General features: G+C 33.0%; 1 protein-coding gene across 4 annotated transcripts in view; it reads right to left on the bottom strand.

Moving 5' to 3' along the window:
- Window positions 1-16,187, bottom strand: part of Neto (Neuropilin and tolloid-like) — a 428,343-nt gene that overhangs the window by 4,227 nt on the left and 407,929 nt on the right. For 3 of the 4 annotated variants that reach the window (XM_074130381.1, XM_074130383.1, XM_074130382.1), the window contains 6 exons: window positions 8,287-8,550; window positions 4,778-4,935; window positions 4,039-4,297; window positions 3,748-3,863; window positions 2,391-2,537; window positions 663-797 (listed from right to left, as the gene is read on the bottom strand). In XM_074130381.1, coding sequence (XP_073986482.1) covers window positions 663-797; window positions 2,391-2,537; window positions 3,748-3,863; window positions 4,039-4,297; window positions 4,778-4,935; window positions 8,287-8,550 — 1,079 coding nt within the window. Of the gene's footprint in view, window positions 1-662; window positions 798-2,390; window positions 2,538-3,747; window positions 3,864-4,038; window positions 4,298-4,777; window positions 4,936-8,286; window positions 8,551-9,952; window positions 10,034-16,187 lie in introns of those variants that run through there. The other variant, XM_074130384.1, reaches the window with a different exon arrangement.

Raw genomic sequence — 16,187 nt, 5'->3', positions numbered from 1 at the left:
TTTGTATTAAGTCTATCGGAAACGAATTTGTAATGAATTATTACTTCAATTTTACACAAAAAGCAAACGGCATCGTCTCTTTTTCACATTGGCAAGTTTCACCGACCAGAAATGCCGTTTTTCCGCTGTCCAACCACTTATCACAGTCCCAAGAGTTGGCCAGTAAATCCATTTTTCATCTCAAGCCGCTCTTCTTTTGTAGTAGCGCATGCTAGATGGATTTTTGTGGTAACTACGTTTTTTCTTGGATGGTGAGTTCATGCGGTACTCCAAATATATTTTAAAAGCCTTTTTACACATTTCCAAAGCTGGAGATAGCGGCTTATAGTGTCTATTATTTAACACTGCCAGTCTACAGTAAAATTGGCTTCAACAGCCGTACCTTTCTTTCCAATAGTTTTCTTAAAATTTCTAAAATATTCTCTATTTTTTTTTTTTTTTTTTTTGAAACCTCCCAATTAAGTAGACCATTTGAAGGCAAAATAATGCTTATGGAAACTAGGGACTAAAGATTAACATAATATACAGATTAATGTACTCTTTAGTACTAAAGATTAACTATTATTATAAATGTCAAAAACTATTGGATGGGTTTTCAAGTCCATGAATCTTTTATGGAAAGAGTTGTGGCCTTTTATGTATATAAATTATAATTCAACTACCTCATCCGATGGTGGTTCTGGAATAGACACTGCTACCAAAGATTCCCTTGAGGGAAGATGACAATCCAGTCTGCTTGTTGACTGGGCAAGTTTGGGAGATGATATGCGACCCTCTCTTGTGCGTCTCATGTGCTCCTGTAGATAATTAGAAGAAAACAAATTATTTTATAGGTTGGAAAAGACTTAATATAGAAATAAACAATTAAAAATTTTAAGTAGTTCCGAAAATTTAAATTTTTAAAATATCGTTAATTTTTTTTTTATGAATATATCAATCCAGCAACTGACTTTCCAATAAGATTTTTTAGTTTTGCGTCTACCACTAAAACAGTATTTAAAGCAAATTAGGCGTGCTACTTTTTTACATTCAGGTTTTATTTGAAAAATGCTTCTATTAATTAATTTTTTTGTAAAGAAAGTAAATTTTTGTTGTCGAAAACATAAAATCTAATTTTTCCAAAGAATTCGGAAACTAAAGATTAGGTTTATTTTATTTAATCTGGTATGTACGAAGTAGTGGATGTCGCTAACACTCAAAACAAGATTTAAAGGTAAATGCTTTCCATCCTTCGCAATTAAAGAAGTGCCTGATGCCACCAGGGAAGATCGGAAAGATTGATAAGCTCTTGTATTTATCCGCTAACAACATTACCGAAGTGCTGAGCACATTACAGTCGAGTTTGCAATCTACGCGCTCTCAAAACGGTGTCTTTTACATTAGCTCTTACCTTTAGCTGAACCGTATATTTACAGAAAGCTGGAAAATTTCCCTAATCGTGTGATTATTGTGCTCACTGTAAGGTACAAAAGGTTTTCCCTTTTAAATTGACAACCTAACCTAATCAAGGAGGTATCAAAGAAGATGGTCCTGTAAGAGCACAGTTCACTATCCAAAATCGCGATTCAAGTGAATTTCGCCCTCCTCTTCCTTTCAGCTGACTTCCCAGAAAACCCGTTTAAAAATACCAACAATTTATGGCAGGTTCATCAAAGAGTGGCAGCAAACATATAACAAAATGAAAGAGTACGAGGGGGCATTAGCACAGTGATGTGCTCTTTTCTGCAAAATATCCGTCAGAACATATTGCAAAATTTAGCGCACGTTTTTGAGATGTCCGGACACTTAAGCCATTAATATTTATTATACAATGTTGGAACGCAAAGAACCAGAGTCTGCGTACTTCTTAGCTACATTGTACAAGACAAATTAAACATCAATTTTATTATGATACTTGTAGAAGGAAAAGTCATGTAAATATTTCAAACCAGAAGTTTTAATGCTTGTTCTATTGATATATTTCTCAATAAACAAAAGGAATAGAAAAACAGATATTTTTGAGGAAATATAATAGAAAAAACTTAATAATTATCAGACCATCACTCTTCAAATTTTCTAATTTTTGCTCGCTGGCTGTTTGTGGAAGAATATATTTTGTCTATATTTCTTCTGAAAGTCTCTCTATATTTCGACCTGAAATAAAACCGTCTTATTCACTCGCGCAACGAAAGAGGGGAACTCGTATCCTCTCCTTAGGATGGTATATGGAATCTTTTGCTTCCTCCATGAATGGTTATTTCATTTTTCTGTTTTTATTTTCTAATTAATTAGTTGTCAAGTTCAAAAAAAAAAAAAAAAATATAGTTTATGTAAAGGCTTTCCTAACTCAAGCACAATCTATTAAAGCAATAAAAATAAAAATTCAAACAAAATAAAGAAATTTCTAATACCTGAATAATTCTATGGTCCCTTATTAATTTTTTGAAACAATTAAAAAGGAAGGCGCAACACATCCCAGTAAGAATTAAAAAGAACACTATTAATATTATGAGCATGTGTTCCGTATTAAATATGGCACTCAATATGCCCTGTTTTTTCTGTAACAAAAAAAGTTTTTATAAAACTAAATAAATAAATTTATAAGAGAAAAAAGTTATAGAAAGGTTTGATCCATAAAACTAAGGGAAAAAGTTTTTATGAAATATAACATTATTAAAATAAAAAAAAATTCAGATACAGTGGGCACCAAAATATGACAGCATGCAGGAAAAAAGAAAAATATTCTTAGTGCTCGTTTGCATAATAATGCAGGTAATTATGAACATGTGTTTCTCCTTTTTCGTTGCATGTAGTAATAATATAAACGGTCATCGTCATTCTCACTGGGTATTAAAAAAAAACTGACATTCTCATCTACATAAAGAAATATCATAACTTTATCCGTCATAATTTACTTCTTTCACCGATATTTCTCTTTCTTTCACTGAATTAAATGAAAAATCAATTATGCTAAAAGAAATAAAAATCATAGGGACCGAGTTCGTTTGCAGTTTTTTTTTCTTATCTTTTCTATCAGAAAAAGATTTTTTTAAAATTCCCCTTGGGGCAAAGGGATTTCTAGTTTTACAAGTTTTGTTGAATAATTTGGAAAACAAAGTTTACCAGGACAACGTTCCTGATTCAATGACTTCAAATATATTTTTTTATTGAATCTAGTTTCTTAAGTTTTTTTTTTCTTCTCCTAGATTTGTCCTTTTAAAGTTGCGTATGAGCAGTTAAAGAAGTTTACTGAAATTCTAAGAATGACTACCGTGATTATTGAATCCGATTCAGGACTTGGCCTGGACTTATAATAAAGCTTAAGAAAGAATATTTGGTTTCCACATCAGTCACGAGTGAATTGGATTGCCTTTCTTAGACCATATCAGATGTAGTTCGATTCCCGAAGTACATGTAGTTTATCGCAATGAAGTAATAATACTAGCCTCACCCTAGTATTTTAAAGTTTGATGCTAACTTAAGTATGACGACGGGTAAATAATCTTTACTTAACTTTCTTCTTGTCTACAATCTTATGATAAGCAATCTTATGTGAACAAACTGAAAAAAAAAGAAGAAATTCCGGAAATTTAGTTCAGAGAATCTAATTTCCGTGAGGACCTACTTCAAAGAGTTGAAAGTAAAAAAATTAACTTCTAAAAGCTACGGGGTCCTACTTTTAGCCTTTAGCTACCCCCACCCAATTTTTTTTTTCAAGCAAGTTAAAATCAAATATTCATTTACTAAAAATAAAACAGAATATCAAACCTGACACTTCATTGGATCTTCGTCCGAGCGAAACCTGCAGTTGATCCTTCCATTACATTTCAGCTTATCTGATATGCAGGTAGCATCTTCGCAGTCATATTCTCCTTCTTCACAGCCTTATAATAATAATAATAATAATAATAATAATAATAACAAAATAAAAAATCTTTCTAGAAAAAAGAAAAATGCAACATCTAATGTCACTTTTTTTCTTGATGATTCTAGAATGGATTCGAAGGAGCGCGCTTTATATCAAAACCAATACAATTAACAAATACAAAATGAACTTACTTATAGGTTCTGAACTTGTAGATTTTGGTTTTTCTCTGAATGCTGTGAAAAGCGCTTCAAAATTAGAGTCTCGCGCATTTGAAAGTGCAAGAAATCGTATTTTGAGAACATTCTCTGGGCTCTGTACTAAATCAGCTATTGAACCACAAAAGTTCTTTAAGCGCGATTGAAGATCTGTAGCCTCAGGAAATATATCAACAAAATTTGATTCACAATCATTTGGCACTTTCAGTGCAAACTTATTAAAATGCAACTGTATCTGTAAGAGAGAAGAAAATGGAATAGTTATGTTATATATGGAATATATTAATAACATTGAAAATACATTTTATGTAACTGAATGGCCAAAAAATTTAATTAGAAGTAAATATTTTGATTTACTTTTAAGTTAAAACCAATTAAAGATCTCTGAAGATTTTTTTTTTTTTCAGAAGAAAACTAATTTTTTAAGAGAATGTATCTCATAACATTTATATTTGTTTGTTTTTTTGGCATTTATTGAATGAAAGATGCAATTTCTCGTTTGATAAACAAATAAATATTAAAATGTAAAAAAAAAAAACTATACGTTTCATCACGAAAGCAGTGTATTGGCCCACAACTACATTTCATTTTAACACTCTTATCGCGTGACAAAGAAACATTTGGAGAGAACATCTTAGGCGAAAATGAAGTGGTAAAGACGTACTTGTTTTTATTTGATAAAAATAATGTAATTGTAGTAAAATATATTTCTAACCCTCCAACCAAAATCTACCCTTATTGTCCACATGCACTCCAAAGGCACTCCGAAATCCTTGCTTCGCTGGGTGAACTCTTGGTCAATGTCAGATTTATTCACATATCCTTCAATGCCACTTAAATACTTATGACACTGTGCCTCAGGTACATCGGTTCCTAAGAAAGCAATAATTAAGCATTATTTATTTGACATGTGTTAAAATAGTGCATTTTTATATTTGAATACGTATTGCCTCATTAATGCATTCGTAAATTCCTAGTGAAAATATGAAAATTAAATAGTTCAGGAGTTAAATATTACTATTTATGCACAACCTCTTTAAATTGATTCTTAAATTAATGGTTAAACCAACTTAGGAAAAGAGGTGTGTACTAGAAAAGTACCTTAACTTCTTGCAATTAAATTAGTATTTTATTTAGAAGAAAATATGTCTTCTTTAATGAGGAATAATTCTTTCTTTAATTTCAGAATAATGTACAGTCTTGGGACTTATAGTACAGGGTGGATCTATTTAAAACGCACCAATCGCTAATAACTTCTTAGGAAAGCGGAATTTCGAAAAAAACCACGAAGTAAACTATACGTTTTTTTGGGTCTAGTTTTCAAATTTTTTACTCCCGATGCTGTATCTTTATTTTTGGCGGAGTTACGGCCGAAAACCTGATTGAGATTTCATAAGGACCACTGGTTTTGACAATGATTATGAAAACTACATAAAAAACTGTGAAAAATGACGTTAACCCGGTTTCGATATCTCTAATATTTGTCGAGATATTTAAGATCAAAGTTGCAATTTTATCTATTCGTGAACGGTTTTCAATATTAATTTTCCACCAGAAATACACGTTTTGGGAGGTCCGTTGACTGCAAAAAATATTATTTGTGACGCAAAGTAAAAAAATAAAATATAATTGAAGATTTTAAAACATGTAGTGTAATGTAATGGTTGTGGGTGAATCAGGATAAATTAGTTTTATCATCAAATAAAAGCAATCATCACATCATTTTAATGTACCCTGTTTGCAAGACTTCTTGACCTATGATTGTGGTAAGAATATCTTGCTAGGGATAGGCAGGTGTTGGCCTAGTGGTCAAGAGCGTGGCTTTCTTTATAAAGTGGAAGATTTCCAATTCGAATCCCGCATATGACTACATTTTATTTAAACAAGTATTATGGTTTTTTAAGTAATACGAATAACTGCGTGCGCGGGATTCGAACCGAGGATCTCCCACTTAAAAAACCACGCTCTTGACCACTAGACCAACACCCGCCCCTCCCTGGCAAGATATTCTTACCATAATCATAGGTCAAGAAGTCTCGCATACTGGGTGCATTAAAATGATTTGATGATTTCTTTTATTTGATGATAAAACAAATTTATCCTGATTCACCCACAACCATTACATTACACTACATGTTTTAAAATCTTCAATTATTTTTTATTTTTTTACTTTGCGTCACAAATAACATTTTTTGCAGTCAACAGACCTCCCAAAACGTGTATTTCTGGTGGAAAATTAATATTGAAAACGGTTCACGAATAGATAAAATTGTAACTTTGATCTTAAATATCTCGACAAATACTAGAGATATCGAAACCGGGTCAACGTCATTTTCCACAGTTTTTTATGTAGTTTTCATAATCATTGTCAAAACCAGTGGTCCTTATAAAAACCTAATTGGGTTTTTGGCCGTAACTCCGCCAAAAATAAAGATACAGCATCGGGAGTAAAAAATTTGAAAACTAGACCCAAAAAAACGTATAGTTTACTTCGTGGTTTTTTTCGAAATTCCGCTTTCTTGAAAAGTTATTAGCGATTGGTGCGTTTTAAATGGATCACCCTGTATATTATTAAGGAGAGTGTCGGGAAGCGTTTATGAATCGTGGATTTGTAAGTGGAAGATCCCAGTTCGAATCCCGCATCTAGTAATTTTTTATTTTCTGAAAAAATGTTTATAGTGAATTATGTGCTTCCGCCCCTGTCAATTACACCTAAGTGATAGTTGGACGTTACGTCCCACCTGAGAAAGCAGACAATTATTTACTTTACTGCTTAGGATTTTATAAAATCTAAAGAATTTGACTTCGAAGATTGTAAAATTGTTTGAGTGTTAAGAGACGAGGTAACGTAGATTCCAAGTTTCGGATGCGTATAAAACTGGATGCAACCGTGGCATAAATTAATTTTGTTCCCTCGCTATCCGACCGCCTCCAAATAGAATTTCTCTTACTTTTGCACCAGCTACTTCTTCCTCTAAATAAAATAGTCTGAAGCCTGCTTAAATTTCCCTGAAGTCCAAAATGGTACCCCAAGAGAAGTTAATTCCGTGTGTAGTCGAGCTTCGAATCATACCAGAAAAGAGGTATAGTGTTTTCATTCTCCCCGATCTATAAAATACTAGCACTTTAGATTTATTTGGTTATTTTAGCCACTTTATCTATCATTTATTAGTTTTAAAGTCTTATCATTTTATTAAAGTACCTAACGATTTTCTTCAGAGTAAGTTGTGCTTAATAGATTCAAATGCTTTTTCGAAACCTAACAAACTGCTTTAATGAAACTTTCTAGATTCCTGAAATTAATGACATTAAAATGTTAAGTTGATCTAAAGAGCTTCTACCCTGCCTAAAGCCAGTTTGTTCTTCTGTCAACAAGTTCAGGCATTCACCCTAGTTAAACCCTAGGTAAATACTTGTGAGTTACTTTGTGTAATGGTATGCCGCTAGCCGCTACAGTTATCAAAATATATCTTATCTTCTCTTTTATGTAATAAAGCAAGTTTCGATTTGGACTAGAACAAGACAATTGTTCGGTTTTTAATACCGTATTTAGCAGGGAATATTCCCGTTCGGGAATTAAATTTTTAAATACTTGATATAAATGCACCAGTGACAGTTGATTTATTAATTTTATTCTTTCTCATGCCCACTGCTCTTCATCTAAAGAAATGTTGACACCCAAAAATGGATGTGTTGTAGAAACATTTTTTATAGAAAAAAATTGTTTTATAATTAAAATTGCTTTAGAATAAAAATTGATTTTTATAAATTGCTTTAGTTCCATATAATGCTGTATCAAAATTGTACCCACTTTTCAATTTTAATTTCATTAATTGCTTTGAATACTCTTTATGGCCTTCCAAAAATAGCTGCGGTTATTTATATTTTGGATAAGTGCGCGAAAATAATGGATATTATGCCCTAAATACCAACTTTGAATTCCTCAGATTTTCATCTGTGGTCTGCCAATCAAATAATATCAAGAATCAACAAATTTTTAAAAATAATAATGATGAGGTGTCTGCGAACTAAACACCTTGAAACCAAGGTTGTTTAACAAAACCTAGAACATTCTAGATTAAGATTTTGCATTGTAAAAATATAACTAGGATTTGTCATTAAAAAAAACTGGAAACATATTATTGTCATTTTATCTGATCGAACATTAAACATTTTACCTTAAATTCCATAGCAGTTAAATTAGATAATTTAAAATCATCTTACCTAACACTCCAGGTTTTTTAACTTCCTCGTAAACTGCTCTAAAACCAGAATACTCAGCATTTTCGTCAGAATGAAATCTAAGCCAAAGTGCACGACCAGTAGATATGATAATTGGTGGAAAACTTCTTCCGCAGTATGAACCAACTAACGGATCATATCCATTGGCACCGTCTCTTATTTCCAAATAATCAAATTTGCATTCATCGGACGGTTCTATATAGAAGCTATCCCTAAAGTCAAGTTTTAATTGATAACCTGGTCGGGCTGAAACACACAATAAAGTTATTTTATTTGATAAACTTCTTGTATATGTTGGTCATGCACATATTGAATATACATATATCATATTGCATTTAATTTAATGATGTATATTTATAATGAATTTTTGAAAACTTCTAAATGACTTAAATAGGATAATAGAAATATTACTGATCACAGAACAGAAGCTCTAACCACTGTAAGAAATAGTTACGGCTGTGAGGGGCAATTTGGGAAATCAGAGAAATACTCCTTTCACCAGTGCTTCGACCCCAGCAACAAGGAAATAAGAGTTGAAAGTAGAACGTACACATCAAGATGATTACAAATTACCGTTTCCACGAGTCTGCTACTCTCCAATTTGTCCATTCGCGATAACTTATTAACAAGCATACGCTTGAAAAAATTCATGTCGAGTCCAACACCACTACTGTTACTATTCTTTAAGGCAATCAATTTATTGGCACCCAGAACTTTTTTGGGTGTCGAGTGTTCTCTCGTTTTATTACTGGACAGTGAGCAGTAAGGGATAATCTAAAGGCTAACAGCTGTATTTGGAACCCAGGATTCCAGTAGGTTAATCACTAAGCTAAACCCTTCCCTTATAATTCTAAATTCATATTTAATCATAAATATACATATGTAAGTCCAAAATTAAGTTAGCTCGATATTTGTATTTAAAGATACATTTTATTTAGGAGAGCACTTATTAAACATAAATTATTGTAAAATACATAAAGACTGTGTTATAAACTAGGACTTTCTTGACTACTGCAATCATAGAGCTGCAACAGCTTGTTTATTTGGAAAATCATTACTTCCTAGATAACACTATTAACTTTCCAGTTCAACATGTTCTATATTAGTTCTAAATTTACTTCAAAATTTTAACTGTTTTTCAACAATTTACTACATCTGAAGAACATTCCTTTGGTATTTAAATTTTTGTGTCAAAGATAATAAATATTGGAAAATTCCTGAGCTTCCTAAGCAAAAACAGATTCAAAACATCATTAAAACTTGCCTTTTAAATAAATGCCTTTGCAAAGAACCACGCCTTAATACCAAAATTATTTGAACAAACTATAAAGGAATTTTCCCCAGAGAGAAGTGAAAACAGAGATTTTATCTTTGTAAGCTTGAGCTTCTGACTCGATCAAAGTATGTGGTGACCATAACAGAATGTGTACACAAATAGGTCAACCTTTTTAATGAAAACTATTGGAAAATCTCTTTTTATCTAGGCCATTTAATTGTTATTTTTGACGATGCACAATATCTGGAACATGATTTTTGCTCGAAATTTTTATGCGGTATATAAAAATCAAAACCTGGTTGAAAGACTAGTTCAATAACTAGTTCTACGAGGGTCGTTTGAAAAGTCCGTGCAATAATAAAAACTACTTACTTTTTTGGGGTAAACCTTTTTTATTTTTCAACATAGTCTCCTTTTAGGCTTATACACTTCGTCCAACGCTGCTCTAGTTTGTTGATCCCTTCCGAATAATAGGATTTGTCCAAGTCTGAAAAATAGCCATTCGTTTCTGCAATCACCTCCTCGTTTGAATAAAATCTTTTTCCCGCCAGCCATTTCTTCATATTGGGGAACAAATAGTAGTCCGAGGGAGCCAAGTCTGGAGAATAGGGGGGATGTGAAACGAGTTGGAACCCTATTTCCATTAATTTTGCGATCACAACTGCTGAGGTGTGAGCTGGTGCGTTGTCGTGATGGAAAAGGACTTTTTTGTGGGCCAATCGTAGGCGTTTTTCTTGCAGCTCGGTTTTCAAACGGTCCAATAACGATGAATAATATGCACCTGTAATCGTTTTACCCTTTACCAGATAGTCGATGAGGATTATTCCTTGCGAATCCCAAAAGACAGTCGCCATAAACTTTCCGGCCGAAGGAACGGTCTTCGCCTTTTTTGGCGCAGATTCCCCCTTGGTAACCCATTGTTTAGATTGTTCTTTGGTCTCAGGAGTGTAGTGATGTATCCATGTTTCATCCACAGTGACGAAACGACGCTTAAAGTCCTGCGGATTATTCTGGAACAGCTGCAAACCGTCCTTGCAACACTTCACACGATTTCGTTTTTGGTCAAGCGTGAGCAATCGCGGCACCCATCTTGCGGATAGCTTTGTCATGTCCAAATGTTGATGCAAAATATTATGTACCCGTTCATTCGAGATGCCCACAGCACTAGCAATCTCACGCACCTTCACTCTTCTGTTATCCATCACCATATCATGGATTTTATCAATGATTTCTGGAGTAGTAATCTCAACAGGGCGTCCAGAACGTTCAGCGTCACTTGTGCCCATATGGCCACTCCGAAAATTTTGAAACCACTTATAAACTGTTCTAATCGAAGGTGCAGAGTCACAATAATGTTTATCAAGCTTCTCTTTAGTCTCCTGAGGCGTTTTGCCTTTCATAAAGTAGTGTTTAATCAACACACGAAATTCTTTTTCGTCCATTTATTGAAAATCACTCGACTTCCTCGATTCAAACGAATGCCAAACACAAAGAAATAGACCAATCTGGCTGAAACTTGGTGTGTGTTCTTCCAAGAGATGCTACTAACTAAACATAACCTCGATACGCGCCAGTAGTGCTATCTCTCTGACTTTGCACGGACTTTTCAAACGACCCTCGTATTATTTTGTAACTGTCCTCTCCTTTCAGTGTTTTCATTAATTAAAAATTCAAGTAAATTCGCAAATATAGCATAAAACCAAGTAATCTAATTTGTTAAAAATACTGTTGGTGATTTAACCGTACTCATCATATTAGTCTGTCAAGACCAATTTTCATTTTAAACAAATACATAAACTATGCTGTAATGGACGATACATATATTGTATTTTATTTATTCAATTTTTTGGGGCCTCTTGCAATTGTAGATATATCTTATTTCAAAGATAATGGAAGGAATACGATATTGAAAACAGGTTATTCTTTTTTTGTAAACATATTCATTTACAAGACACGTTTTTTCATGTTTTTTTCCCACACCTAGTAACAGAGAATATTGAAATCGTATCAAGTTTATGTACTAGAGTTTTCCGCAGGTCTTTTAAGAGGCGAATATATTGCTAAAACAACTTCTTCTTTTTTTCATGTCTGCAGTCCACCAACCATTATCCAGTACTTGCACACAGAAATCTACAGTCACATCTCTCCTCATTAGAACAATGGTTCAAGAGATGGGCTATTAAGCTTAACGAAACCAAGTCTCATTACATCACCTCACTCTTCGTCGCATTACTCTACCTCTTCTATAACCTAACACCTCTACCAGTAGTGAACGTTGCCCGCTACCTTGGGCTTTACTTAGACTGAAGACTTTCTTGGAACCCCCACACTACTAAAAAGAACAGAACTAAACAGATGCTATCGACTACTTAAAAGACTCTTAGACGATAGATCAAAACTCTCTCTGGACAACAAAAGACTGATTTACACTTCTATTTTAAAACCCATCTGGGCGTATGGAATAGAGCTGTAGGGTTCAACCAAACGCTCCAATCTCTTCAATCTATAATACTTCTATAATACTATTGTACACACTCCATTTTATGTCACCAACCTGACTGTACACATTGACCTTAACATTCTTTTGTCACACAAGTTGCTAAAACAAGATACAGAAAACTCCACTTCAACCTGCAATCTCACACATAAATCCTCTAGCTAAAAATCTTTCTTCTAGAACTCTTCCTGACAACCCGACAAGACACCTCGTGATCTCCTCTCAAGTGAAGAGAGCGACAAATAGCCTAATGTTTTGGAGTGTTGCCACTGGGTAACTTCTCCACTCGTATACTTCTGTTATTCATTGTTCTGTTATCACTGTTACTTATTGCGCCAACGCGCTGATTGTAGCATAAATAATCGCCAAAAAAAAGTCTGCAGTTTTAAATTTTGAACTGCTTTCCAAAAAGTGATTTTCGAAAGTTATGAGTGTGAACTGTAAGCAAGACAGAATACTGCACTGGTAGGTGTACTGGCAGAGTAGGATTTCTCTTACAACCAGAGACATTTTCAGAGATAATGCAACTGAAGTAAGGAAACAAGGACATTTCAGGACTACATATTTTTTAGACCAGTCTTAAGACCAGATTAAATAGGTCTAAATTCCATAAACTCGCTACACTTAAAGCTTAATTGCAAACAGAAAAGTTTTGATAAAATGTGGGAGCCTGAAACGGAAAGTTTAAGTCATTTCCATATCAGACATTGGTCTTGTACTCTCCCAGTCTGCGGTTGAGTGGACTAGCATATAGAAGAAATTACTGGATAGGCTCCAAAGAGTAGCTTGTTTGAGTATCACTAAGGCACTTGAACTTCTTGTCATGGTAATGTATTCCTTCTTTATTTAATTGTACATTGGAGGGTGGTTTAAAGTCTCATGGACCTATTTAATTATACTGCCTCCTTTGACTAGCACAAATGGATCAAGAAAAATTTGGGTCAGGAAGATCAAATTGCTTTGCAAACGTTTCATTTCACCTGTAAGCTTCCAAGTTCAGGTTTACTGGGAACATTGAAAACGGATCAGATGTATGAATATATTGGATGGATTGGAACGACACTGACCCAATAAACTTTGGAGGCTTGGCAATTATATATAATTTAATTTTGTTTTTTCAACGATTCCTTTTATTATTCTGTATTATGAAAGTGGATTGGTTCTCAAAGGTAGATAATGTCGTTGATTATTGAATCGGATTTATTATTAGAGTTCATTCATCAGTTTGGTGTAGAGAAAGAATTTAACTATTTGATCTACGTTACTGTCCCACACTACAATTACTGAATGTGATTCCTTGAGGAAAATCTGAAACCTGGTAGAAATTTAAAAACTTGTGTTCTACGACGGGCAAAATAAACGACATCTTAAAAATATTTATTTCCAATAATGCTCCAGCTAAGTAACTTATAAAATAACTAATATTGAAATAACAGATATTAACAAACAAGTCTCAATACAGTATCGGATTTGCCTATTCTACATTCGATGAAGAGAATTAGATGTGTTGCTAAAATACTTTTGTTTGGGATCCATAAGTCAGAAGGCTTTGACTGTAAATGACCGATAAGGTGAATCCTTTGGAACAAACAGAAGGAATATATCTTCATTAGAATGTCCATTCATCAGAATTTTGGGTGGTCCAACTTTAGGCTAACAAGCAATTGTAATAAAGTAAAGCAATAATAATCTAAATAAGTTATTTTTTCATTCAGTATTAATAAAAATAGTTATAAAAGAATGGATTAAAATTAATATGCGTATAAAAGAGAAACTCTCGCTTTATAACCAAAACTTTAAAATAAAGGATTAACTTTATATTCTTTCTGTCAGAAACTCATCACTTTGCATTAAAGTTTTCTATCCTATTAACTTCTAATCTTATGGTTCAATGGCTAGCTTACTGAAGCATAAGCCTTTATATTCTATGAAAGAAAGATTTATAAAAATCGCATTGCATTCCGATATATGTACATCAATTTGGCCAAGCTGTAATATCTTCTCTAATTAAATTCTAATAGTTTACTTTCTCTTATTACTTTGTTTTTCTTTCTCATTATAGTTTTTCATCATATATCAGTAGGTTATTGCTATCACCTGTAAAACAAACCTGCTTTCCACTATTCCCGTAGAGCTATGAAGTAATACACTATTTTATTGCAGTTATCGCAATCATTTTGTGTGTAAAAAAGAATTAAAATTAACATTAAATTGTTTACAAAACAATTTAAGAAATCTAGTTATGATGACTCAGTAACTAAGTTTCCAAATGTTCTCCTTTTATTATAGTGCTATAAAGTGTAAATTGAAATAGTACAGTTTATTCATATACATTTCCCGTTTAAGTGGTTCTGTTTTCGAACATCCAAATTACGGGGGTTGAAGTTCCCCAAAATAAAAAAATAAATAAAAGTTTTTTTTAATGATAAATGAAGTTGTAATGTAGGCTACAAACTTTATTTAGTGAATTCTAGCTTTAAGATAAGATGAATGGCTTAACTCTTCTATATCTAGAAATCATGAATCCGTCTGTAGTCTGCCACTCAAAAATAATTTTCTAATAGAAAAACTTTAAGAAATTTTAGATTCAATTAGGTTCCATATTGAGTCGGCCAACGTCCTCTAGTTTCAGCAACCCCACTCTCTGGAAGTGTATAGGTATTTCCATTTTATCTATTTCCTACCATTGACAGCCATGCCAATGACTTCTTATCTATAGTAGCCCATCAAGAAGGCGACAATCTTACGAATGGCCTCCCTGTCTTGTAGGAGTACAAAGCTAAACATAAAAGAGAGGCAAATAATGCTTTTACGATTGCCTCTGGTCCAAGGTTATCACTCAACATTGTTAAGAACATGTGTGACTCCACACTTATCGCTGAACCAGTGCAGCATTACAAATTGTACATTTTTAGTGCATTCACTACAGCTGCAATGCTGCACTAGTACAGCATTTTAACAGGATTTCACTTTATTATTCTTTGGTTCTGAATATCCGGGCACATTCAAATGTATCAGAAAGTCATACACTATCTTGAATTAAATTCTTACCTGACTTATTAGCCAGTAGAGCCGCTTAGATGTCTAAGAAAATACGAATTTGAAATTTATTATCCTTTTCATATAATCTCAAAAGCACAAATCTATCGTAATTAACTCTTTCTGAAAGACTGTGGCCAGTTTCCCTAGGCTTATAGTGAAATCATGCCACGGATATACGCCATACACTACGGATTTTCCCCTTCATTTGCCTTGGAGCTGGCCAAGAACTCTTCCCAGTGCATAAGTTTAATGTAATTACTTACTAATTAATTACAGTCATTTCACCCTATTAATGTTATTTTATAGCTTAAAATAAATCATATCATTCATCATGTTTACTAAATTATTTAGTAAAAATATGCTTAGTTACAATCTTAATAAAAATGTGATTTGTTTTATCCTAAAAGAAATGAACCGTTTTTAAAGGAACATTGAACGCATTTACGTTTCAAATATTAAAACCAAATTCATTTTTGTGAAGCATCAATGGTTTCCTCGAGCCAGAAATTTGTTGTTCAATGATACTGAATTGTTATAACTATAAACTAAACTGCAAACTAAATGCGCTTAAAGAGTAGAAGATTAGTTTAACTACACCAAAGTACCTTTTTACATGTAGGAAGGACAAATTGGCAGGTGGAAGAATCCTTAAATAATAATTGACTCATTTTCTAGCTGATAAACTTTCCTGAATTGAAGACTTTAAAGTAAAGATTACGCCTCAGTTTGTAACAAACAACCAAGAAATAGTTTTTTTTTTTGAAAAATCTTTTCGAAAATTTACGATGATCTCAATGCTGTCTAATGTAAAAATAAGAGAATGTTAAAATCCTGCAGCTTCATTGGCTAAACATTTCTTAATATAATTAGATATTTCTAGTTTTATAGGATAAAATCTTACATTTCGAGATGGAACCTTCAGGTAAATGCGCTTGGTAAGAAATGAACTCAGAAGAGTGAACATAAAACCACAATACTTTCATACAACAATCCTCTTTAAGCAAGACAAACACCATCTGGATGAGAGAAGTGAAATATTCTTGAAGGCGAAAATATGCGCATTATTGT

Source organism: Rhodnius prolixus, unplaced genomic scaffold (genome assembly GCF_049639745.1).
Source record: "Rhodnius prolixus isolate KJV_2025 unplaced genomic scaffold, Rpr scaffold_4, whole genome shotgun sequence".
Taxonomy (NCBI): Eukaryota; Metazoa; Arthropoda; class Insecta; order Hemiptera; family Reduviidae; genus Rhodnius; species Rhodnius prolixus.
The sequence above is the reverse complement of the archived record's forward strand: the minus strand, read 5'-3'. Positions and strand labels throughout refer to the sequence as shown.